The sequence below is a fragment of the Erinaceus europaeus genome, chromosome 1, assembly GCF_950295315.1.
Source record: "Erinaceus europaeus chromosome 1, mEriEur2.1, whole genome shotgun sequence".
Lineage (NCBI taxonomy): Eukaryota > Metazoa > Chordata > Mammalia > Eulipotyphla > Erinaceidae > Erinaceus > Erinaceus europaeus.
Window position 1 is genome coordinate 20,401,863 of NC_080162.1, and position 27,010 is coordinate 20,428,872.

At 41.7% G+C, this 27,010-nt stretch overlaps 1 protein-coding gene across 1 annotated transcript; it reads left to right on the forward strand.

The window, feature by feature from the left end:
* Positions 1 to 740: 740 nt before the first annotated feature.
* DDX21 (DExD-box helicase 21) lies at positions 741 to 26,766 on the forward strand. The gene is made up of 15 exons (XM_016188590.2): positions 741 to 905; positions 4,192 to 4,644; positions 5,330 to 5,405; positions 5,919 to 6,097; positions 7,075 to 7,192; positions 9,442 to 9,627; positions 10,164 to 10,309; positions 12,378 to 12,527; positions 12,908 to 13,069; positions 15,023 to 15,142; positions 16,846 to 16,919; positions 18,393 to 18,552; positions 19,185 to 19,319; positions 21,385 to 21,429; positions 24,162 to 26,766. The coding sequence occupies exons 1-15, from the start codon at positions 819 to 821 to the stop codon at positions 24,426 to 24,428; spliced, it is 2,358 nt and encodes a 785-aa protein (XP_016044076.1). The 5' UTR covers positions 741 to 818; the 3' UTR covers positions 24,429 to 26,766.
* Positions 26,767 to 27,010: the final 244 nt, after the last annotated feature.

The window sequence follows — 27,010 nt, forward strand, 5'->3', positions numbered from 1 at the left end:
CATGGCATCAATTAACATTTACTGGCAGATTACTATATGCCAGGCACTGTCTGAATTTCCATCCCTATTCCTCAAATCAGACTAGGTGAATGCTCAGGATGTTATCTGCGAGTGTGAATGATCAGACCCGATTGAATTCTTTTTTTTTTAAATTTTTTTTTATTTAAGAAAGGATTAACAAAACCATAGGGTAGGAGGGGTACAACTCCACACAATTCCCACCGCCCAATCTCCATATCCCACCCCCTCCCCAGTAGCTTTCCCATTCTCTATCCCTCTGGGAGCATGGACCCAGAGACCGATTGAATTCTAATTAATACTCAGGCTTGTTGTGAGCCTGGGTGTCTCCTTTTCAATGACCACTTTGCCACGAGTTGACCAAGAATACATATTTTATGCATTATTGCACGATGCAAACGAGCAATCTAATGAAAAATATAGAAGAGGCACCCCTGGGTGCTGTCCATGGTGCTCCCAGCTGACGCAGGTGCTAGAACCCAGGACCTCACAAACGGGTGAATTCGACTAGGTGAGCAGTCTCCCAGACTCTAAAAATATTTGAATCGCAGTGTTTCCTTCCAGTTCTGCCCTTCTGTAGGTGTCTTCCAGCCGCAGTGCAGCACGCTGTCGACTTAACCCAGCTGGCGCGAGCACTCTCGGCGACCGCACTGCCGGCTGGATCCCCGCCTCCGGCTTCTTCCGGTTTCTGCAGGAAGTGCGTCACTCCAGGAAGTGATGAAAGCCGGGGGAAGTCGTTCTGTCTCTTCCTTTCCACGCGGTGAAACCTCCTGGTCGTTTCGCGTACCTTGTGCCGAGTGATGCCGGGCAAACTCCTTAGCGACGCGGATTTGGAGTCAGACGCAGCCATGGGACAAGTGGAGAAACCACGGAAACAAAATGAGAAGGTAGGAGGGGTGGCGGAGCGCAGCCGGGGATCCGAGTAGTGGGGAGCCCGGGGCGGGGGGGGGGTAGCGAGCGCGCGGCGCGGATTCGCGAGCATCTGGAGCCCCGCGTGGGTCCCCGGGCCGGCGGCCTCCGTGGGCGGCGCTCCGACCGGCTGCTGCTCCACGCGGGCCGGGCGCGCGGCGAGTGGGAAACTGGGGGCCGGCTGCTCACGTGGTCGCGACCCCCGGTGCCGACCGCCGACCGCAGGGGCTTTGGGTGGTTGGGGGGCTTGTTCCCGGTCGGGGTGCACGTGTGTGTGTGTGTGTGTGTGTGTGTGTGTCTGTGTCTGTGTGCGTGTGTGTGTGTCTGTGTCTGTGTGTGTGCGTGGCTGTGTGTGTGCGTGTGTGTGTGTGTGTGTCTGTGTGTGTGCGTGGCTGTGTGTGTGTGTGTGTGCGTGGCTGTGTGTGTGTGTGTGTGCGCGCGCGTGTGCGGCTCAGGTTTAACCGGGCGTGCGCGTAGGGAGTTACAGGTGAAGGTGGAAACTGGAGGTTTTTCTTTAGACCGTAACCCCATCTGCACACGTGGGTGGTGCTTGCGGTGACATCCTTTCCCTTCAGTAAGGGAACTCCAGTTTTCCGGTGACCCGACCTTAGAAGATGGAGTACTTCAGCCCCTCTGAATGCTTATTGGGCACATTTTCCAAGGAAAAGTAAAGATATGTTGGACTTCTTTAGGACAGTATAATTTTTTTATTTTACTATTTTTACAGGCCCGCAGTGAAGCTACTCCTGAGTTAGCTTGATGGCCGTCTACCTTCACGCTGTTACTTCTTTTAGTGATTCTCTGTGGAGAGATAGGGTTGGTGGGAACAAAGATTGTACCTGAGTTTGTGTTGCAGTTACTTAGGGCTTGTTGTTTCTGAGTACTCTCTTTTTTTTTTTTTTTTTTTTTTTTAAGAATGGGTGAAACTTTTTTGTTGTAATTTTTATTGCCACCCGCTGTTTTTTTTTATTATTAGATAAGACAGATTGGGAGGGAGAGAGAAAGACACCTGTTTCACTGCTCGTGAAGCATCCCCTCTGTAGATGGGGACGAGGGGATGGAACCCAGGTCCTTGCTCATGGTAGTGTGTGTGCGCTCGGCCGGGTGTGCCACCACCTGGCCCCTTGTTTTAATCTTTAAAAATTATTTATTTTTAACAGAACACTGCTCAGCTCTGGCAAACAGTAGTGCTGGAGATTACACCTGGAACCTATAATGCCTGAGGCCTGAAAGTCCATAAGCATTATGCTATCTCCCTAGGCCTTGAAAAAGGTTCTTAAAAAGAGTTGCTACATGTAAAATATCCACATATGACTGTGCAGGGTAGCAAACAGGGAACTCAGTATGACTGTCAGATGCTCTGCCAGCTTCCCTGAGCTGTTTTTTCCAGCTTTGGTGGGGAGCTTTTAAAACATCAATTTCAAAATATTCTACGAACCCAAGGGAGCACAGAAATGGTCCTGTTTTATTTTCTCTTCATTAGTTGTGCATTATTAGAGATGATCAAATTAGGAGGTACATGACCAGACTGTTGCCACACTCCAGAAGAGACTATCTGCTTAGGAAATAAATTCACTGTTTGAAAAGACTCCAGGATGAAAGACTGAAGTTGCCTGAAGGTCTGTGTGTGTGTGTGGGGGAAGGTTGTGGAGTGAGAAGACCAGATTATTTCTTAGATATCTGAAGGATGGTGTTCTTGGATCACTCATCTATGATTTTAGAGCAGAAACCAAGATCAAGGAGGCAGACTTCAGCCCCATGTGAGAATTCTGGGATTCTGCCAGCCTCAGCAGACTGTCCAACACTATCTGATTGGGTCAGACATTTCAGGTGCAATCCACAGTCTGTTTTGGTTTTAAGGGTTCACCTGTTTTTGTTTCCTTGTAATTTGAGCTCTGCTTCTCACTCCATGCTAATCCTCAATTTTAACTTTTCCCATTCTTCATTCTTTAAAATTATTTAAAAATGGGCAACGGGCATAAGGATCCCGGTTCAAGCCCCTGGCTCGCCACCTGCAGGGGAGTCGCTTCACAGGCGGTGAAGCAGGTCTGCAGGTGTCTGTCTTTCTCTCCTCTTCTCTGTCTTCCTCTCCTCTCTCTCTGTTTCTCTCTGTCCTATCCAACAACGACAACATCATCAACAACAAAAAAACTACAACAAAACAAGGGCAACAAAAGGGAAAATAAATAACAGTTTAAAAAAAAAAAAAGGGCAATGGGTAGATGGCATAATGGTTATGCAAACAGACTCTCATGCCTGAGGCTCCAAAGTCCCAGGTTCAATCCCCCGCACCGCCATAAGCCAGAACTGAACACTGCTCTGATTAAAAAAATAATAAAAATAAAATAAAAAATTATTTAAAATTGTGATAGATTTTATAGCTTTGTGTCATACCATCTCCTTATAAATTGATTTGTACATGTGAAATGAGCAAGATAAATTGTGACTGTTTAACTTGTGTAGGAATTTAGCAAAGAAAAATCTTGTCATCTATCTGTGGATGTATATGACCTTATTACTTAGATTTGAGTTGTACTGTACTTAGTCACTTTTTATGGTAGGATTAGCTTATCCGCTTTGGAGTATCCCATGAACCAAACCACATTTTTGATCAGCACTTTCCAAGAGGTATTATCTTCCAGACTATAAAACTTGTGTATTTTTTTCCTTTTTCTTTTATATTTATTTATTTATTTATTTATTTTTTACCAGAGCACTGCTCAGCTCTGACTTATGCTCGTGCAGGGAATTGAACCTGGGACTTTGGAGCCTCAGGCGTGAGAGTCTGTTTGCATAACCGTTATGCTATCTACCCCTGCCCGTTGGTGTGTATTTCTATATAGTTAATGTAGGTGAAAACCATGCTGGTTGAAAGGGCTGGGCGGGCAGTAAGCATACACAGTACGAAGCACAAGGATCTCAGTCTGAGCCCCGGGCGCCCAACCTTCTGAGGGTCACTTTGCAAGTAGTGAAGCAGGTCTTCAGTTGTCTATCTTTCTCTCCTCCTCTAACACCATCCCTCAGTCTCTATCCTACCTAAGAAAGTAGGAAAATGGCCTCCAGGAACGGTGGATTTGTGCTGGCAACCCCGGAGGCAAATGTGTGTGTGTATGTGTGTGTATATATTTATTTGATATGCAAAATGAAACTACAAATGTGAAAACTTGCCTCTTAATTATTTCTTTATTATTATTTGATCTTGAAGTAATTTCCAGATGTTGTTTTGCACAAACTTAGTGTTTGTATTTTATTAACTTTTCTTAGAAAGATAAAAAGAAGTCAAAGTGTATTAAGACTGAAGAAGCAACAGAAGAAAATGAAGAGACCATAACCCCCAAGGCTAAAAAAATTAAAAAGAAAGCAGAGACTCCTGAAGTTGACATGAATTCCCTTAAACCTAAAAAGTCAAAGAAGGAGGAGCCTTCTCTAGATGATACTGTTTCCCTTAAAACCAAAAGCGCGAAAAAGAAAAAGGAGTCTACTGAACAAAAAGTTTCTCCTAAAACCAAAAAGGTGAAAAATGCGGAGTCTTCAGAGTCTTCTGAGGAAGAGGAAGTAATAGTTGCTCCTAATCCCAAGAGGATGAAGAAGGAAAAGGAAGTGAATGGAGAAATAAAGGGAAAAGCCCCCCAAATAAAGAATGGATTATCTCATTCTGGACCTGACACTAATTCCAGTGGAGCTACCAGTGAAGAAAGTAATAGTGAGTTAGAGCAGGTAATGTTGCATTTTAATAAATAGAATCTGCCATTAGTTGCTGTTTCTGATACATAGGGAATTGTCACACATTACTAAGTAGTGGTAGGAATTTTTGATATGTTCGTACTTCATGGGAAGGGGTCCCTTAAATTGCAGGATGAAACTTAAAAATTGTATAGTGCCAGAATGCTTCCTTTGCAAATAAGGAGATTTGTTTATTTTTCCCCCTTTATTGGGGGGGGGGGGATTAATGATTTATAGTCCGCAGTAAAATACAGTAGTTTGTATATGTGTTAATTATTTCTCAGTTTTCCACAAAACAAATATAGCTTGTCAGTATATATTAAGGTTTTATAAATTTGAGTTGGGTGGTAGCACTTCTGATTGAGTGTTCACTTGATTAGGTGAAAGGACCAGAATTTGAGCCTGGTACTCCCTACCTGCGGGGAGGAAGCTTCACAAGCAGTGAAATAGTGCGTTTCCCTAGTGCGTTTCCCTCTTGATTTCTGTCTCTATCCAGTACAACTAAAAAACATTAAAGTTAGTTTTTAAATTGTTACAATATATTTCCTTTTTAGATATCAGTTAACCCAATAATGTTTTTCCTGTTGATTTGAGATGCTTTAGAATAGATTCTTAGAGGACTTTTTTGTATTAACTTGTAGAGATAAGATTACTGATTGCTTTTTATGATCCTTGATAGGAAATACCTATAGAACAAAAAGAAGGCGCTTTCTCCAATTTTCCCATCTCAGAAGAGACTATTAAACTTCTCAAAGGTAATATTCCTGGAAATACTGTGTGACCATTTGGAGGCACTCCACTTTCTGTTAGGATGAAGCAGAATGTTACTGTAGTAAACCTGTAAACACAGCTACTAGACCAGATGTGAATGTTCTCTGCCGCCTCCTTCAGTACTGTACATGTAGTCAGCAGTATCATGATACTGCTTTAAACTTTCTAAATTTGGGGGCGGGCAAAATAGCTCCCTTGGATAGTGTGCTGCCTGGCCGAGTGCGTGATCCAGGTTTGGGTCTGGCCCTTCACCACACTGAAGGAAGCTTCAGTGCTGCGGTCTTTTTTATTCTTGATACCTTCTGTCTCTTAAATTTTTTTTTCCCCTCCAGCACAGCAGATTGGTCACTACTAGAATGTATTTGAACTGTATGACCTTGACCAGGAGCAGAATTGCTTAGTTCCTGAGGATTAGGTGTACCGATGTGCTTTACTCCTCTAGTTTACTGTTGTTTTGAGAGCTACAGTGCCAGATGACACAATTCATTTCTTCATAGCTCGTGGTGTGACATTCCTGTTTCCTATACAAGCAAAGACCTTTCACCATGTCTATGGTGGGAAAGATTTAATTGCACAGGCAAGGACAGGAACTGGGAAGACATTCTCCTTTGCCATTCCTTTGATTGAGAAACTTCTGGGAGAAATGCATGACCGGAAAAGAGGCCGAGCCCCGCAGGTAACGTAACCAGCTGTCTTAAACACAGGCTTCAGGGACTCCAAATCTACACAGAACAAAGCATCTCTTGGGCATGGTTTACATAGGTGACTTTTCTTTGAAAAGAATTACTTATTCAGGAGAGAGGAGGAGAGGCATTCAGAGTATTGTTCAGCCAATGCTGGAATTGAGCTTGGGACTTCATGCTTGAGAGTCCAGCATTTTACCCACTGAGCCACTTCCCGAGCTGCTACTTTTTATTGGCTCTGCTTAAAGCCCTTTTGGCAGGGGGAGAAACCGTATTTACTATAGATTCTTTTCCGAAGGTAAAATGAAAAGGAATTTTTTAAGATTTATTACTTAGTTTGCACTGAGTTGCATATAAGAGAAGTCAGAACCCCACTCCAGCATATGTGGTGTTGGGTACAGAAGCAGGAACCTTGGTCATGCCAAGTTCTGTGCTTTAACAGTTGAGCTATTTCCCTGGCTAAGACTGATTGCTACACTATTTTTAAATAGTACAGTCTATGGTGATGGTCACCTGTATTAATGTTCATATTTCCTTTTATAAATTTAAAAGCTCTGACTAAAAGACGAAAGCATTATTTTGTTATTTTAAAAATTTATCTACTGTGCAAGGACCAGTGTAAGGATCCCGGTTCAAGCCCCCGCCTCCCCACATGCAAGGGGGTAGCTTTACAAGCTGTGAGCTTAACCTGCTGCGCTACCACCCGACTCCCAGGGTATCTGCATCTTACGGCTGATGAAATCACAAACTTTTCTTCTGAGATTTGCCCTGTTAAGTTTAAATTTGTGATCCTCAACATAGTATATTACAGAATTCATGCTGAGTGTAAATCTGACCTGTTTGATGTTGAAGAGGTAGCACTCGTGGGCCACAAGTGCTACCTACCTTCTTTTGAATTCCAAATTTGTGAAGAAACAAATACTGTGAAGTATATTGTTTCATTATTAATTTTTTTAAATTCTGATTTCAGGTTTTGGTTCTTGCACCCACAAGAGAGTTGGCAAGTCAAGTGAGCAGAGACTTCAGTGACATCACAAAAAAGCTGGCAGTGGCTTGTTTTTATGGTGGAACTCCTTACGGAGGCCAAAGTAAGGAAACCCAAAACCCAGGAAAGGAAAACACCACTAAGTCTTGGCTGGATGTCTTGATTGGATTTCCTCTTTCTCTTGTGTCTCCTCTTCCCCTCCCCTTCCCCACTCTCCTTTTCCTCCTCTCCTCCCCTGCTCACTTCCTTCCCCTCCCTCTTTTTCTACACCCCCCCATTTTTTTTTTTTTTTATAGCACTGCTCAGCTCTGGTTTATGGTGGTGTGTAGGGGATTGAACCTGGGACCTTGGAGTCTCAGGCATGAGAGTCTCTTTGCATAACCATCATGCTGTCTTCCTCCTGCCCCCTGATTGGATTTCTTCTGATACTGACATCTGACTTTTTCTGGCTTAGTCATTTATGGTGTTTTTTTGTTATTTTTGTTTGAAGATGGTGAAGAACGTGATTATCAAGTTCTATAAATAGTTCTTAGGACATTTGTATTATCTGTCTTTATCTAAAGACTACCAAGATAGCTTGCTGATCCCCAGAGGATTGTTAGAATTCAGGGTTCTGGGAGTGGCGGTAGCGCAGCAGGTTAAACGCGTGTGCCACAAAGTGCAAGAACTGGCATAAGGATACTGGTTTGAGCCCCCGGCTCCCCACCTGTAGGGGAGTTGCTTCACAGGTGTTGAAGCAGGTCTGTAGGTGTCTATCTTTCTCTCCCCTTCTCTGTCTTTGCCATTTCTCACTCCATTTCTCACTGTCCTATCTTTAACAACGATGATATCAATAACAACAATAACTATAACACCAATGAAAAACAAGGGCAACAAAAGGGAAAATAAATATTAACAATTTTTTTTTTTAAAATGCAGGGTTCCTCTTAATATTTGCCAAGATTTATTTTATGAAAGAAAGACTATAACATCACTCAGCTCTGGCATAGGTGGTGCCTAGGAGTAAAATGCAACCTTATCCTTGCAAGCCCTATGCTCACATGCTAAGCTATATATCTGGCCTACTTCTGCATGTTGTTTTACCAGAGCACTGCACAACTCTCACTTAGGTTGGTGCAGGGGATTAAACCTTGGACTTCACAGCCTCAGGCATGAAATTCTTTCTTTTTCTTTTTATGAAAAAAAATTTTTAATTATAAAATGGAAACACTGACAAGGCCATAGGAAAAGAGGGGTACAGTTCCCACCCCCAGAGCTCCTTATCCCATCCCCACCCCTGAAAGCTTTCCTATTCTTTAACCCTCTAGGAGTACGAATCCAGGGTCATTGTGGGGTGCAGAAGGTGGAAGGTCTGACTTCTGTAATTGCTTCCCCGCTCAACATGGGCATTGACAAGTCGATCCATACTCCCAGCCTGCCTCTCTCTCTTTCCCTAGTGAGGCGGGGCTCTGGAGAAGCAGGGCTCCAGGACACATTGGTGGGGTCATCTGTCCAGGGAAGTCCAGTTGGTGTCATGATAGCATCTGAATATGGTGGCTGAAATAGACAGCTGTGGATTTGTCATGCAAGTGCTGTGTCCCAGCTGTAACTCTGGTGGTAGTTTAAACAATTATTTACACAGGAGAGGGGGCCAGAGCATCACTGGCACATAGGCTGCCTGGAACTGAACCCCTGGGACCTGATGCTTGAAAGACCTGTGTTTTACCGACTGCACTTCAGGAACTTCTCTGTAGAGACAGGAATGGGTAGGGGGGGGATAGAGAGATGGACAGCTGGAGACTGCTTTCTCACTCCTGATGCTTCCTCCTTGTAGGTGGAACTTCTTTAAAATTCTTTCGCTCTGTGGGAGTCGGGCGGTAGCACAGCAGCGGGTTAAGTGCACGCGGCGCAAAGCGCAAGGACCAGCCTAAGGATCCCAGTTCAAACCACCTGCAGGGGAATCACGTTGAAGCAGATCTGCAGGTGTCTTTCTCTCCCCCTCTCTGTCTTCCCCTCCTCTCTCCATTTCTCTCTGTCCTATCAAACAGTGACAACATCAGTAATAGCAACAGTAACTACAACAGTAAAGCAACAAAGGCAACAAAAGGGAACTTAATAAATACTTAAAAAAAAAATTTCGCTCTAAAACCAGAGTACTGTTCATCTCCAACTGTTCTATTGTGTAACACTTACTGTCACTTCTAAAGTGCTTTTCGTACTAGATTAAGGAGTTCTTGCAATAGCTTTCTCTTTAGTACTGAGTATATTGCCTGTGCTAGTAGCAGATATTTTAGGGTAAACGTAAACTCTGTTGGAACTTCACACTAATGGAAGTACTTACATCCGACATATTTCATTTGGTATTCTTCATAGTTGAGCGCATGCGCAATGGGATTGATATCCTGGTTGGAACACCGGGTCGTATTAAAGACCACCTGCAGAATGCCAAGCTAGATCTCACCAAACTTAAGCATGTTGTCCTGGATGAAGTTGACCAGATGCTGGACATGGGTTTTGCAGATCAAGTGGAAGAGATTTTAAGTGTGGCATATAAGAAAGGTAAACTCCAAATTCAAGAAATTGGTAAAAGGGATTATTGGATGGGTGGTGGTTTACTAGCTAAGCGAAAACTTACAAAGTTGGAAGGTAATTGGTTTAGGAAAATTTAAATTGGAAAAGAAGAATCATGATTTAGCATATAAATAAAATGATGAAAATTTCTGTAAGAAAAAATTTCTATATTAGCTTGGTATTCTTTGTATTTGTATTATATTTTTTCCTGGCTTTATATTGAAATTTTGGCAGAATGATTTGATGTCTACGTAGTTCAGACAATACAAATTTTTGCTTTGGAATAATTTTGTATTCCTGTAGTTATAAATGCTTGCACTATTAGAGGATCCTTTACATAAATTGTGTCAGCATTGTTTCTTTGTCCAGTGGGATCCTTTATGCCTTTATTTTTGTCTTCGGTGTCCGGCTTTGCCTTAATTGGTTGTTGTAGAGTGTTGATGGACCTTGGAAGATCTGGATATGGTTCAACACTCCGTGGGCTTGTTTGGCTTATTCATACTGACTTTTCTTCCCTTCCAAAGATTCAGAAGACAATCCCCAAACATTGCTTTTTTCTGCAACTTGCCCTCATTGGGTATATAATGTTGCTAAGAAATACATGAGAACTACATATGAACAGGTGGACCTGATTGGTAAAAAGACTCAGAAAGCAGCCATAACTGTGGAGGTAAATAATTCATTCTGTTGCTGGTATTAATTAGTAAATTGTATGTATTTTCACCCTGTTGGATAGTATTAATACAAGACGACTTTCTAGATGTTTGCTGCATTCACGTGGAAAGACAATTAAAAATGTATTTTCATTTTTTAGTTTTAGAAGCAGAGGCAGAGAGGGTGAAAAAGACCACAGCGCCAAAGCTTCCTTCACTGCTGTGGGTCTTCGGTTGGAACCTGGCACGTAACAGAACACACTAAGTGAGCTATTTCTTTAGCTCAAGATACGTTTTCAATTTTTTTTTTTTTATTAAAGATTTTATTTATTCATGAGAAATGATAGGAGAGGAAGAAAGAACTAGACATAACTCTGGTACATGTGCTGCCGGAGATTGAACTCAGGACCTCAATCTTTTTTTTTTTTTTTTTAATATTTATTTTCCCTATTGTTGCCCTTGTTTTACTGTAGTTATTGTTGTTATTGATGTCATTGTAGTTGGATAGGACAGAGAAAAATGGAGAGAGGAGGGGAAGATGGGGGCAGGGAGAAAGATAGACACCTGCAGACCTGTTTCACCGCTTGTGAAGCAACTCCCCTGCAGGTGGGGAGCTGGGGGCTCGAACCAGGATCCTTACGCTGATCCTTGCGCTTTGCGCCACGTGCGCTTAACCCGCTGCACTACAGCCCGGCTCCCCAGGACCTCAGTCTTGAGAGTCCAATGCCTTATCCACTGTGCCACCTCACACCACATGTTTTCAAATTTTATCTGATAGTCTGATGTCAGAATCTTTTGAAACCTAAAGCTGTCTTGACTACATAAATAGAAATTGCACCTAGCACTTAAATACTAGAGCACAGTATAGGAAGCATGCTTTGGGCTCGGTGGTGGCTCACCGGGTGTTGCGCACATGATCCAGGGTCCAGGCCCTGAGTTCCTACCTGCGAAGGGAAAGCTTCACTCGTGGTAGAGCAGGGCAGCAGCATCAAAAAGGAAAGAAGGAAGAAAACAGAAGGGCCACTAGGAACAGTGGAGTCATACAGGCACCATATCACAGAATAAGAAAAGGAAACCTGTTCTGTGTTGAACTCATTATCAGAGGGTGTGTATGTGGGGGGTTTGTAATTTCACTCGTGGACTAAATTTGGATGGTTAAATATTTATTTTGGATGGGAACAGTTGAGAGGGGTGAGAGTGAGAGGGAAAAGAGAGGCATCCGCATTACGGCTTCACCGCTTAGGAATTTTGTCCCCTGTGGGTTGGGTCGATTGCTTTTTTAAGTGAGTGAAAGGAAACAACAAATTTCCCGTGTCAATTATGTGGTCTTAGAGTGAGATTTCTTTTTCTACATTATTTAGGTCAGATAATGAATACAGGAACTAAATGTTCTTTTTTTTTTTTTCTTATTGCTAGACAGTGGAGCACTGTACAGCTGTTTTTAGACATTTCAATTTAAGAAAAAAAATGGGAGGGGGGAAGGAGAGAGAAAACCAGAGTATCACTTCCGCATGTGTGATGCTGCGAATGGAACTTGGGATCTCATGCTTTAGAGTCCAGTGCCTTATCTACTGTGGCATGTCCCAGGTCACCACTTTGTTTTCTATTACTACTTTCTTTTTTTAAAAAAATTTTTTTTTAATTATCTTTATTTATTGGGTAGAGATAGCCAGAAATTGAGAGGGAAGGAGGTGATAGGGAGGGAGAGAGAGACACCTGCAGCCCTGTTTCACCACTTGTGAAGCTTTCCCCATGCAAGTGGGGGCCGGGGTCTCAATCTCAGGTCCTTGTGCACTGTAACATGTGCACTCAACCAGGTGCGCCACAACCCGGCCCCTGTTTTCTGTTATTTCAGCACAGTTGAATCATGAAAGGCATGTGCTCTCCTATGGAGTTGCCTGCTCACTCCCCAGGTCATCTTAGGAGAAAGAGGAAAGACTGCTTTAATGTTTAATGTTCTCTAAACAGTTGTGGTAGCTGTCTGCTCAATTTTAAAATGTTTCTTGATAGCATTGTTTCTGATAGTAAGCGTGATTGCAAGTTCCAGTTAGGCGTCACTGAATAGATTGTCTCCTCTCTTATAAGCACCTGGCTATCAAGTGCCACTGGACTCAGAGGGCGGCAGTTATTGGCGATGTGATCCGAGTGTATAGTGGCTTCACTGGACGCACTATCATTTTTACTGAGACCAAGAAAGAAGCCCAGGAGTTGTCACAGAGCACATCCATTAAACAGGTTGATCTTGCCTCCTCATTTTCCTGTAGGGAGAAAATGCCTTTCAACTAGAAGTGTATTTATGTGATAGAATTAGCTCATATACTCTGAGCGGCATCTCATAAAGAGGGGAGCTGCCCTATATCCAAGGTTATACTGGTAGGCTCGACTTTCCTGTCTGGTGTTCTTTACCTTGTAACTGTACTTTGATACAGCTGACTTAATGATTGACGATTGGACATTATATTGAGACTTGTCAATGGAAGGAATATATTTCCCTCTTACTGTTTTCTGTAGAAGTATCACCATAATATGAATGTCTTATACAAGCCTAATCGGTGATTTTAAATGCAGCTGTATTGGTGGGTCTAGTTTCTTATGCCAGTTGGTTTCTTTGGCAGGATGCCCAGGCACTACATGGAGACATACAACAAAAGCAAAGAGAAATAACCCTGAAAGGGTTTAGAAATGGTGATTTTGGAGTTATGGTTGCAACCAATGTTGCAGCTCGCGGGTTAGACATCCCCGAGGTTGATCTGGTTATCCAGTGTTCCCCACCAAAAGTAAGTCATCTCATACTTGGGCTTTATTTTGTTATTTCATCTGGGTACTAAAACAAATTGAAATTGTATTAAGTTTTCTTTAAAGATTTTATTTATTTATTAATGAGGAAAATAGAGAAAGAACCAGACATCACTCTGGTACATGTGCTGCTGGGGATTGAACTCAGGACCTCATGCTTGAGTCTAGTGCCTGAGTCATTGCACCACCTCCTGTACTACTTGGGTTGTTAATTTTCATGTGGCTAGGAATAACAATCTCAAGTTCCTGGGACGCTAGGGATTTTTTTTTTTTAGTTAGAACCTCCCGCACAAAAGCCTTTTTACATAACCATTATGTTATTCCCTTGCCCAGACTGTGTCTCATGTAAATAATTGATCTAAGGGAGCATGTCATCAAAAACCCTGTGCTCTCCTCCCAGATTGGCAGTTTCCTGAAGGTTAAAGATGAAGATGACACTTCCATTAAATCACCAGTTTTAAAAAATATTTGTTTAGGGGAGTCAGGCGCTAGCGCAGCGGGTTAAGCGCACGTGGCGCAAACCACGGACCTGCCTAAGGATCCCGGCTCCCCACCTGCAGGAGGGTCACTTCATAGGCGGTGAAGCAGGTCTGCAGGTGTCTATCTTTCACTCTCCCTCTCTGTCTTCCCCTCCTCTCTCCATTTCTCTCTGTCTTATCCAACAACAACAGCAATAATAAACTATAACATTAAAACAACAAGGACAACAAAATGGAATACATAAATATTTAAAAAATATTATTAATACTACTTAGAACCAGAGCACCAGCCTGACACTTTGATGGCATGAGTTGAACTCAGGATGCTTGTTGATGGCATCTACTGAGCCACCTCCTGGGCCAAAAAAATCACAGCTTCTTAGAAAGCACCTTCCATGAGTGTGTGACATGTTGTAAATGGGTCTGGAAACCTGTGTTGTCAAATATAATGGCCACAGCCACATGGAACTATTGAACACATGAACTGTAACTACTCTGATTTGAAATGTGTGCCATAAATGTAGATACATACTGGATTTAAAAAATTGTGTTGTGGGAGTCGGGCTGTAACGCAGTGGATTAAGTGCAGGTGGCGCAAAGCTCAAGGACCTGGCTAAGGATCCTGGCTCAAGCCCCTGGCTCCTCACCTATGGGGAGGGGGTCACTTCACAGGCGGTGAAGCGGGTGTTCAGGTATCTTCCTCTTCCCCCTCTCTGTCTTCCCCTCTTCTCTTCATTTCTCTTTGTCCTATCTAACAACGACATCAGTTAACAATAAAAAATAACAAGGGCAACAAAGGGGAAAAATAAATAAGAAATAAGAAAGAATGATGTCATCTCTTTAAAAAAAAATTCTATTGCAAGGGCTGGGAGCACACACATTACCACGGGCAAGGCCTTGGATTCAAGCCCCCGGTCCCCACCTGCAGAGGGAGAAGCTTCACAGTGAAGCCGTGCTGTAGGTGTCTGTCACCCTTTCCTCATATCCTAGCAAATAAAAAAATGAATAAGTACATTTAAAAGTAAATGCTTACAAATTTTATGGTGCACACTGGATTTTGAAGACTTATAAAAAACATCTGATAAATTATTTTTATATAGATATATTTAAGTGATATAACTTGGATCTGTTGAGTTTAATAAAATGTGGTTAATTTTTTTTTTCTATTAGGGTAGTTTACTAGATAAAACTTGAATAATGGTATTTGTTGTGCTTTCTGCAGATATGCCCACAGATAGATATCACTGGCCCTGAGATTTTAAAAACTTACCATCATAGGTTTAGATTTACAAAGTCGCAGCTTCAATCCCTTGCCCCAGTATAATAAGCCAGTGCTAAGTAGTGCACTGGTTAGAAAAAAAAAAAAATTAAGGAACCTCCAAATCCAAATACTTACCTTTGCATAGACTGTACATGTCTTTGCTTCTTTGTTACTCATTTACTTTACTTCAATAGGATGTGGAGTCTTATATTCATCGTTCTGGGCGAACGGGCAGAGCTGGAAGAACGGGGATTTGTATATGTTTTTATCAGCACAAGGAAGAATATCAATTAGTGCAAGTGGAACAAAAAGCGGTAAAACTATTTTCTTACCCTTCATTCAACAAGATTTCAGTGTTAAAAAACCCATTGGGATAGCTCACTGGTTAGAGGGTGTGCCTTCCTACGGACAAGGTTCTAGTTTCAAGTTCTCATGGGAATGCCACAGCACTGAGAGAAGCCTGAGTAGAACAGTACTGCGGTGTCTCTTCCCTTATCCTGTCTGAAATAAAAAGAGTAAAATAAGTGGACCTGTGAGTGATAGAATTTTTGTGTCCTTCCCTGGCATCACAAAACAACAAAATTCCTTCTTCTAGCGTTTGCCCTTCTTCCGTAGCCAGTCAACAGTGTCAGGTTGAAAGCTGTCAGGAGCTGCTTGTTGCTGGCTTTGAAAGTGACTGGGATCCATGTGGATTCAGTCGGCTAGGAAGGATCGTCAGTTTCCCCAATGAATGGGTACTCACGGGATGCACCACGAGAAAGTCGATCCAATGCAACCCAACACAATTCCTGAAATCATGCATTTGAAAGCAGTGGTTTTGTTTCTGTATTTATACGTGGTGCTTTTATGTTTGAAAGGCAGTTTTCAGATGATATGTGAACACACCAGAAATATTGAAGCATAGATTAGGGGACTATACAAAGTGCTTAAAGATTAAAAGTATGGCTGTAGGTCAAAAGCCAGTTTTTTTTGTTTTAATTTTTATTTATTGGATAAGGCCAGCCAGAAATCAAGAGGGAAGAGGGTGATAGAGAGGGAGAGAGACACCTGCAGTCCTGCTTCACCACTCGCAAAGCTTTCCCCCTGCAGGTGGGGACCAGGGTCTCAAACCCGCGGCCTTGGCGCATTGTAATACATGTGCTCAACCAGGTGCGCCACCACACAGCCCTGGAGACCAGTTTGGTTCATTAAGGGATTTATTATTATTTATTTATCTTAATGAGAGATTGAGTATTGCTAGTATAGAGTATTGCTTAGCTCTAGCTTATGATGGTGCCAGGAATTGGAGTTTCGGCCTTTGGGGGGTCAGTATATAGCTGCTTCCTCCTCCAGGAGATGGATCTTACTTGCCCTCTTGTCCCTAGTGAACTGCACTTACGAAGGCTTACTTACAGAGAATAGAGTAGCGGGGTGAGTAGTCAAGTCTTCAGAATAGTAGAAAGCAGAACTTGCCCACAGGTGATCGGGGATAACATCAGTCGTAAGCAAGTGCCCCTTCTGCAGTAGCCTCTTTATTAACCTCTGCCCTCCCCCAACTTCTTCATCCCAGTATAAGCACATGGCAGACATCAGCCTTGGATAAGGGACACTTTATAGACTACTTGGTCAATCCTACTTAAAATTGTCAAGGATAAGCTTGTGTTGGAGGAGGCTAAGAAGACTTGGTGAGAAAATGTAATATCTTGGATTACGTAGTGAACAGAAAGGGAAGGAAAAAGGCATTAGATAAACTAGGAATAAATCTGAAGAATTTTAATTTAGTCAATAGTAATGCAACACTGTAAATGTCATTGATGTGGCATTTGTATCATGACATTAAGAATAGGGTAACTTGGTGCATGGGCCTCAGCGTAATCTTTGTAGTTTTTCAGTAAATGTAAAGTTACTCTAGAATTAAAATTTTTCTTAAATACCTAGTAAGTATAATTTGGTAAATATAAAAGTATTGGGGGCTGCTAATTAATTAGTTGAAAGAATTGGCCACTTCTTACATTAAAGGATGGTTCATTTCTTACAGGGGATTAAATTTAAACGAATAGGTGTCCCTTCTGCAACAGAGATAATAAAAGCTTCCAGTAAAGACGCCATCAGGTCTGTTTCCTCCCACTGGTGTAGTATGTCCGTCCTGAGGATTGTTCTGTTTGCTGCATGCCTTTGTGTTGATGAGTTTATGTTCTGGGGCCAGGTGGTGGTGCTCTTGGTTCATTATATCACACAAGGGCCTGGGTTTGAGCAAGTTAAAAAAAGATTAAAAAATTAAATAGAATATATGGTCTTTTTTTTTTTTTTTTTAGATGTTTTATTTATTTATTAATGAGAAAGATAGGCGAGAAAGAACCAGGCATCACTCTGGTGCATGCACTGCCGGGGACCAAACCTAGGACCTCATGCTTGAGATCCAGTGCTTTGTCCATTGTGCCATTTCCCAGACCACGAATACATGTTCTGTACACTAAGTTTTTATATATAAAGCACACAAAAAAATTAAATCTTCTGTTTGATCTATCACAGCTAAGCCGTGTGTATTTCTATTTATTTATTACGGTTGTTCACACATGAGGACAATTTCTGTTTTGTGGGTCTGGGTGGTGGCACACCTGGTTGAGTGCCCACATTACAATTTCTCTTTTGTTTCATAGGATAGAATTAAAGAGCGAAGGGGGGGGGGGTAATGAGAGAGACCCTAAGACCTGCAGTCCTGTATATTACTTATGAAACTTCTACCCCTGCAGGTGGGGACCAGGGCTTGAACCAGGGTCCTTGCACATGAAGGCAAGGACCGTGTATCATTTGTTGTTTGTTTTCTGCACTAGATCACTACTCAGCTTTGGCTTAACTACTGCTGTAAGACTACTGCTGTGTCTTAAACTCAGGCATAAGAGACTTTTACGTTATCACGGTGCTATCTCAGTGCCAGATCATATTTTTGACCTGATTTGGAAATGTTGTTGTTGTTGTTGTTGTTTAATTCAGAATGGAAATGGCTAGAGTACTTTCTGTTTCTCAAAATAACACATGCTTACTATCAAACATGTTTAGCATTTTATATATATATACCAGAGCACTGCTCAACTCTGACTTATGCTGGTGTAGGGGATTGAACCTGGGACTTCAGAGCCTCAGGCATGAGAGTCTCTTTGCATAAGCATTATGCTATCTACCCCTTAATATTATTTTAATGGCAGTATGGCATTTCACTCTGTCAAGGTGTTATTTAATCAGTCTTTATTGATCTTTTTTTTTTTCACCTTTAAAATGGCTTTATTTTTGTAATATTTTACCACTCTAAGCCTACTTTATTCCAAGGAAGAGACAAAGAGAGAAAGACACCATAACATTGAAGCTTCCTCAAATGCAGTTGAAGCTAGATTTGAACCTGAGTCGTGTATTTGGTAAAGAGATTTATTGAAAGAGACTTATAACGCCATCACTCAATTCTAACCTGTGTGGTGTCATGGTTGAAGCTTAGCATGCATGTCTTGTGCTTTACCACTGAGATAGCTCCCTGCTGATCTTCTTTAGAAGGTATGTCTTAAAAATGAAATCTGTCCACTCAATCTGTAGGCTTTTGGATACTGTGCCTCCCACAGCCATTAGTCACTTCAAGCAGTCAGCTGAGAAGTTGATTGAGGAGAAGGGAGCCGTTGAAGCCCTGGCAGCAGCGCTGGCCCACATTTCCGGTGCCACATCAGTAGACCAGCGCTCCATGATCAACTCAGAAGCGGTGAGTGTCCCTGTCAAACTTCTGACACAGTGTAATTTGGAAATGGAGCAGAATTTGAAAGGGTTCACTTAAATTTCCTCGGCCTGGAGATAGCTCTCTTGGTAGAGTGCATACTTTACGGTGGAGACCAAAGGAAAAAGAATCCACTAGTGGTACAAGTATGCAGGCGAAGTTCCAGGGACAGCAAAATCAGCAGAAAGCCCTTCCTGCTGGTTTCAGCACTTCACATACAGGGCTCGAGGCCATGTTACACGCGTGGTATGTGGAGACCATACTGGCTGAGTGGTAGTGAATTTTATCAAGAGTTTTACACCAGGTTTCTTAATCATAAAAAAATTGGGCCATACATATGCATGCATAAGGCATATGATATACATTGAGCAGCATGCTTGTACCTAAAAAACTTCAGGAGTTGCATACTTTTATTTCATTATTTTACTTATTTATTTTAAAATATTTATTAATGAGAAAGATAAGAGATAGAACCAGAGAGTTCCCTAGTTTTACTTGGGGAAGGGGATGTATGCCTTGAGGAAGTTTTCCAGAAATATTCAATATTTTAGAAAGGTGAGGATAGTGTTAACGATTAGGCTTGCTTTTGAGACTTTATTTGTCCCTCTGTCTTCCATAAGGGCTTTGTGACCATGATCTTGCGGTGCTCAATTGAAATGCCAAACATTAGTTATGCTTGGAAAGAACTTAAAGAGCAACTGGGCGAAGGTATTGATTCCAGAGTGAAGGGAATGGTCTTTCTCAAGGGAAAACAGGTAAGATTGGAACCGCTGTTGTAACTTTTCTTTTGTTTGGTAGTTATAAATAGGCAGGGTGGTGAGCAGTGGAGCAAGGGCTGCAGGTATCTCTCTTCCTCTTGACTTCCCCCTCAGTGTCTCTGTCCTATCAAGTACAACAGCAATAACAAAGCATTCCTAATTTAAGTAAAAACCAACACTGAGGGGAAACTGGAGAAACTACAGGAAAATCGGTTCCCTTACAACCCATAAGCCACTATCACTTACAGGGAGGCTGGCAGCAGTGCACTTCATAATCCCAGTGTAAGCACATGACAGACGTCAGCCGCGGAAAAGGGACACTTTATAGACTCCTTGGCCAACCCTATTAAAATCAAGGCTTGACTAGCACTACCACGTGTTAGAGGAGGCTAAGAAGACTTGATGATGATGAGAAAATGTAATATCCTGGATTAGGTAATGAGTAGAAAGTGAAGAAAAAAGGCATATATCACCATGGACAAGGATCCGGGTTCAAGTCCTGACTCCCCACCTGAGGGAGGAAGATGCTTCATAAGAGGTGAAGCAGGTCTATCTTACTCTCTCCCTCTTTTATTTCCCTTTTTCTTTCAATTTCTCTCCTTTTTCCATTTTTAAAAAGTGGTAACCAAGTACCAGCGATAGCCCTGGTGGAAATTTAAAAAAATGTTTTCATTAAATAATGAAATGAGTGGTATGGGAGATGGCGCAGTGGATAAAGTGTTGGACTCTCTAGCAGGAAGTCCTGAGTTTGATCCCCAGCAGCACATGTACCAGAGTAATTTCTCTCTGTCCTATCCATCAATGAGGACATCAATAACAACAACAATAACTAACAATATAACAACAAGGGCAACAAAAGGGAATACATAACTAAATAAATATTTAAAAATTTAAAAATCAGGGCTGGTGAAATAGCTCACTTGGATTGTATACTGCTTTGCATATACTGCTTTGTGTATATATATATATATATATATATATATATTCATTCACATAAATCTATGAAATAAATTAAATCAGTGATCTAGAAGGTGGTGCAATGGACAAATCTTTGGGTTCTCAAGCATGAGGTCTTGAGTTCAGGCCCTTGCATTGCATGTTTCAGAGTGATGCTCTCTCTTCCTTTTATTATCAATGATGCATCTTTAAAGAAAGAAGGGAAAGTTTGGCCTGGAGAGTCCAGCCGGATTGTTTAACTTCCTGTGAAGCTGGTACTGTGTCAAGCAGCTTGCATGGCAACGCCTGCCCCAGTTGTTGTTATTGGTGTTGTTGTTGGATAGGACAGAGATGAGGAGAGAAAGACAGACACCTGCAGATCTGCTTCACCACTTGCGAAGCGACTCCCCTGCAGATGGGGAGCCCGGGACTCAAACCGGATCCTTACACTGGACCTTGCGCTTTGCACCACCAGTGCTTAACCTTCTGTGCTACCACCTGACTCCCCCCCGTGGCCATTTTTAATGAGAGGAGGGAGAGGGAAAGCCTGTGCATCATTCAAGCTTCTCCAGATTTGTTTCCTCAGTTATCAAATGCAGTTAGTTAGTAGTTACTTCAGGGTATGTGCATTATGATAACCAGGAATGATTTCTGTTATATAACATTTTGCCTCATTGTAGGTAACCCCTTTCAATTTGTGTTACTGTGTTTTTGAGGGGTCTAATATCTTAGCTTTGATCTAAAGTTTATCTAAAATACGCTGAGAGATTAGTTCAGCCACTAAGACTGCCTGCCTTGTCCTATGGGAGGCTCTGGGCTTGAGCCCTAGTACCTCATGGGAGAATCGCAGCACAGAGAAAACTCCAGGTGCTAGAGCAGTGCCCTGGCACCTCCTTGGGTCTCCTTTTCTTTAAAAGCTTGAAAATAGAACGGGGTAGGGGCATAATTGGCCTGGCGTAGAGGTGTGCATGTCTGAGAGCCTGGTCCCAAAGTCAGAGTATATACAGTTACGCCTGGTTGTTGGGATTTTTAATAATAATTACCTTTTTCCGGGTATCACTTAATGTTGATTTTGTAATTCTAATCACAGACTGAATTAATGCATTGTATTTGCTTTGATTTCTAGGGTGTTTGTTTTGATATTCCTACCGCAGCAGTAGCAGAAGTGCAGGTATTTCTTTTCTCTTGGATTTTTGAAATTGACTTGTCTGAACTGTAAAGTTTTAGTTTAAATTCATTTAAAAGATCAGCAGCAGTAAGTGCTGTCAAGGATATTGGGGGGGAGGGGGCATTTCTACATTGTTGGTGTGAGTGTATTAAATTGGTTTCGCTCCTGTGGGAAACTGTGGAACATGAGAAATGGATGTGTCATCTGATCCAGTAGTTACATCTGTTTCTAACAGTCCTCCCCTTCCTTCCAGCCTCCCACCAGAGCATACTGCTGAGTTGCGGCTTCTGGTGGTACTGGCATTGAACCTGAGGCCTTGGACCCTCATGCATAAGAGTCTGTTGCTTAAATCAACTCTGCTTTCTCTCTGAATTCCCAATATGTGGTTTTTTTGTTTTAACCTTTTTTTTTTCTCCTTCCCTTTTTTATTTGATAGGACAGAGAGAAATAAAGAGGGGAGGAGGAGGAGACCTGCAGCACTGCTTCACTACTTTGAAAGCTTCCTCCCTACAGGTGGTGACCAGGGCTTGAACTCAGGTCCTTGTACACTTTACTGGGTTCACCAACACTGGGCCCCCAATATATGGGTTTCTTAGATAATCAGATTGCTCTGTCTTTATTCAGTAGAGCTGTGAGAAATGCTTTTGTACGTGGAAAATGTTTTGCTGCCTCTGATAGCTGTAGTTACCCTGTAGGGATTGAATTGAATAAGTTAGGCAGTGGTTTGGAGCATTTGAAAAATTTCTGTGACTCGGGCTTTGGGCCTGAGGATGAATGTTTTTGTTTTTCCAGCAGACTCTAGCTCTAATTTATGGTGGTACTGGTGATTAAACCTGGGACCTTTGAGCCTCAGACATGAAAGTCTTTTGAATAACCATTATGCTATCACTCAAGCTCAGATAAATAGCTTTTTACAAAAATGTATTTAATAAGAGAGAACCAGAATACCACTCTGACATATGTGATGCTGGGGATTGAACTGGATCTCCAGGGCTTGCGAGATTAACAGTATTTTTGATGAGTGGCCCTTTAAGCATTTAGCCTCATATATATTAGTGAAAAAAAGATACAAAGTGGGGCCAGGCTGGTTGAGCCCGCACATAGTGTGCAAGGACCTAGGTTCAAACCCCTAGTCCTTACCTTCAAGGGGAAAGCTTCACGAGTGGTGAATCAGGACTGCAGGTGTCTCTCTACTTTGGCCTTTCTATCTCCTCCTTCCCTCTGAATTTGTCTTTTTTTTTTTTTTAATTTTTTAAATATTTATTTATTGGATAGAGACAACCAGAAGTCAAGAAAGAAGGGGGAGATAGGGAGAGAGACAGAGAAGGGTCCTTGAGCATTGCGACATGTATACTCAATCAGGTGAGCCGCCACTCAGTCCCTTCGGTTTGTCTTCACTTGGATAACTTTACTTGCTATGTGTCCAACCCAGGCTAGAGACTGGCCCCACCACATTAAAAGGAAGCTTTGGTGCTGTGGTCTGAGACTGTATCCTCCCTCTTGTCTTTTTTTCTTTGCTTTGCTTTTTCCTTTTCTCTTTTTTTTTTTTTCTCTTCAAACAAATGAACAGAAAATTTTGTAACTTAGCAAAAAAAAAAAAAAAAGTCAGACAAAAGTCTTTTTTTTGTCAGCACTGGGGTTTCATTGCTGCATGCTGACTTTCACACAGAGAAAGGTCCCGCAACACTTGAGAGCAGAGGGGCTGCACACTTAGACTGACGTTCTCAATGGCAGAGCGCTCTGTTTCTTCTAACTGGTATCTAGACATTGAGGACACACTTGTGAAATTGGATATGTTAAGACTCGTTTATCCCTCTAGATTTTCTCTGAATATTAAAGTAAAATAAAATTATTTCTGTGACTTAGCTACTATACTATCTCCCCAGGCCCAGCCTTGACTTTTCTCTAGGGACAAGGCAAATGTCATCTTTCTTGCGGCTTGTTTTTGTTTTTTAAATACAGAGGAAGTGAAAAAAGACCACCAAGGCTTCCTTCAATGAGGTGGGGGTTGGGTTGTGCATAGAAAAGTATTCACGGGACCAATTTTGCTGACGACTTTTTAAAAAAATTTTATGTATTGGGAATCGGGTGGTAGCACAGCGGGTTAAGCGCATGTGGCACAAAGCACAAAGACCGGCGGAAGGATCCCGGTTTGAGCCCCCAGCTCTCCACCTGCAGGGGAGTCCCTTCACAGGCGGTGAAGCAGGTCTGCAGGTGTCTGTCTTTCTCTCCCCCTCTCTGTCTTCCCCTCCTCTCCATTTCTCTCTGTCCTATCCAACAACGACTAAAACAATTAAAAAAAATTTATTATTGGATAGAAATCGAGAAGGGAGGGGAAATAGGAAAAGAGACAGACTGACACCAGCAACCCTACTTCACCACATTTGAAGCGTTTTTTCCCCCTGTAGGTGGGGATCAGAGGCTTGAACCTGGGTCCTTGCACACTAATGTGTGCACCCGTGTGCGACACCTGATGCCCCCTGACAACTTTCTCATGCTTTCTAAAAATACTCAAAATGATCAAGGCGGGTGGGTCCAGGGTGCTCAGTGTTCTAGCACAAGTTTTGCATGCCTGAGGCCTCAGATGTCTTGGGTTTAATTCCATGTGCCACCATATGCTGGAATTGAGCAGTGCTTTGATCTGTCTCTCCTCTTGCTGTCTCTCCTGAAGAAAAAAAAAAAGCATTAGGAAATAAAGGCAGATAAAAGTAAAATATGAAATAATCTCTCAACAGGAAAAATGGCACGATTCTCGCCGCTGGCAGCTGTCTGTAGCCACTGAGCAGCCAGATCTAGAAGGACCACGGGAAGGATATCGAAACTTCAGGGGACAGCGGGAAGGAAACAGAAGCTCCAGGGGGCCCCGAGATGGAAACAGAGGCTCCAGGGGACAGCGGGATGGAAGCAGAGGCTTCAGGGGACAGCGATCAGGAGGTGGTGATAGGAGGAACAGATTTCAAAACAGAGGCCAGAAGAGGAGTTTTAGTAAAGCGTTTGACTAGTAATTTGAACTAGAATATTTACAAGAACTATGTTTTGCAACATGGATTGGAACATTTCTCATGCAAAGTTGAAAGCACACTGCTTTCTTTTCATCACTTGCCCGATCCATGTTTCTTGAAGAGAGACAAGCTTCATCAAAATTACTTCTGAATCTAAATTATCATTTGAGACTTTGTTACATTGGTGTTAGGTTTTTTTTTTTTTTTTTAATAAGGTGTATGAACTCATTTTTATTCTAATATATTGTCTATAAACACAAGATAATATCATTTATACTTTGTAAGCTGATTTGTATTTGTGCTTGAAAGTATCTCTTTCCTATATCCTAATGGGAAATGCAGTGATCTCTGGAGAAGCACTTTGAGCAGGCAAGGCTTTCTTTGTAACTGGCATTCCTAGGCCACCTGCCTGGCAACTGCTCATATGGTTCTGTACCTTCTGAGAATTAATACGAGGTGTTTGTTTTTGCCTCCAGGGTTATTGCTGGGGTTCGGTGCCTGCACTGTAAATCCCCTGCTCCTGGAGGCCATTTTATCCCATTTTGTTGCCCTTGTTGTCATTGTTATTGTTGCCATAGATGTTGGGGGATAGGACAGAGGAAATCGATGCTGATGGGGAAGACAGACAGGGAGAGAAAGACCTGCAGACCTGCTTCACCACTTGTGAAGCGGCCCTACTCCCCCCGGCGGGTGGGAAGCCAGTGGCTCGAACCACACTGGTCCTTGTGCTTTGCCCATGTGTGCTAAACCCGCTGCAGTACTGCCCGACCCCCCCTAGGTGTTGTTTTGAAGCAAGATTTCACATATAATTGAGATATGATAGTAGCACGTGTCCTAGATTTCCAGGATGGTGATAGACTTGACAGATACATTATAAGTTAGCCATGGTTACATGCATTATTATATACATTTCTTGCTTCTCAAAATAAATTTCTTCAGATTTTACATATATGTATTTATGTATGTATACACACATAGATAATATTTTAATAGACTGCAGATGTAATAGAGGACCCCCCATAATTTTCTTCACCTGTAAGGAGGCCGCTTGATGCCTGGCGGTAATGTACTTTATTTTCATTGGGAGACTAGTATTTACCCAGAAGGAATTGAGAGAATGGAAGGTTGCTGAAAAACGTCAAACCTGCTGAAATATCTTAACATGCAAATAGGAAATGGGAATATCTGTTGAGTGGGGTGGGGGGAGTGTGTGGGTGAAGAAGCATGATGAAGTATTCTTCTAAGGAGTCAAAGTATAACAGGTCATTAGTGTTAATGAAAGTTAGCTATTAAGGGTAAAATCGAGATTCTCTGTAGACTGATTCAATTTCCCAAAAAAGTTTAGATTCCTATAGTCATAGTATAGTGTCTGTTTCTAGTCATTGAGTGGTTAAAGTCACTGTTTTGAGGGAACTGAAGAACCTAATAGAAACTTTGGCCACATAAACACTCCTGAGTACACAAATACATCTCTGGACAACTCTGCATCATACAGGATCCTTGAGTATCATTGTCGTCTTGCCTTAAATCCTAGGAATTCTGTACTGGGAATCTCAGGGAACAAACTTTTGATGGGAGAATTTAAAATACATGGCCTGTCTTTTCATTTAATTATTTCAAAACTACAGTCTTTTCCATTTGTACATCAGATCTTGATTCTTGAGTGGTGGTTGCTTTGTATTCAGTTCTCTTGATTTACATTCTTAGATACACTTCTCAAATTTTTCTCCTATTTTGCATGTCTTCTCATCATGTCACAGAAATTTAAGGGAAAAGGTGTTTGAGTACAGTCAACATACATGCCTTGTAGATTACATTTCATGTCAACACTCTTGTTAATGTATATAGGAATGGGAACCTGACGAAGCAAATAAAAAGACATATCTGCGCATCCTTTAAGAAAGGCGTAAGTCTTGTTTTGGGTTAGCCTAAACAAAAATATTTAGACTTAAGTCAAGCATTCAGGGGTGGTTAACAAATACGTACTTTAGGCAACTTTAAGGAAAACATGGCTCTCAATATCCATAGCTAAAGATTCTTCTAGATTCCATAATCCAGACCATGACCACTAATATGTAGCTCAGATTCTATTTGGTTTAGATGTACTTGAGTTAGCCTAGCTAATTTTTACTGTTTTCCACAGAAAATATATTTTTTAAATTATGTATCAGACAACTCAATGAACTTTAAAAATACAACCCATTTTTATGTTGGATATATATATATATATATATCAGTTTATAATTGTACATAAAATGATTTGCTTTAACTATAAAATCGAGTTAATGTATACAATACTGCTTTATGTCATAATAAAGATACTGGTACTTACTGCTTATGTTTTAAGTTTTAATTTTAGAATAAGAAACTATGGGAGTAAATTTGTAAATTATTCCGAGCGTTATTTGTGCCTGGGAGGTTGTACAGCAGGAACTGATTTTTCTTAACATGTATAAGCCTTTCTTTAAGTACAAAATCTACTTTTTAATTTTTTAGTGATTTTCTTTTATAAAGTACTTTATATCTTTATTTATTTATTGGATAGAAACAGCCAGAAATTGAGAGGGAAGGGGGTGGTAGAG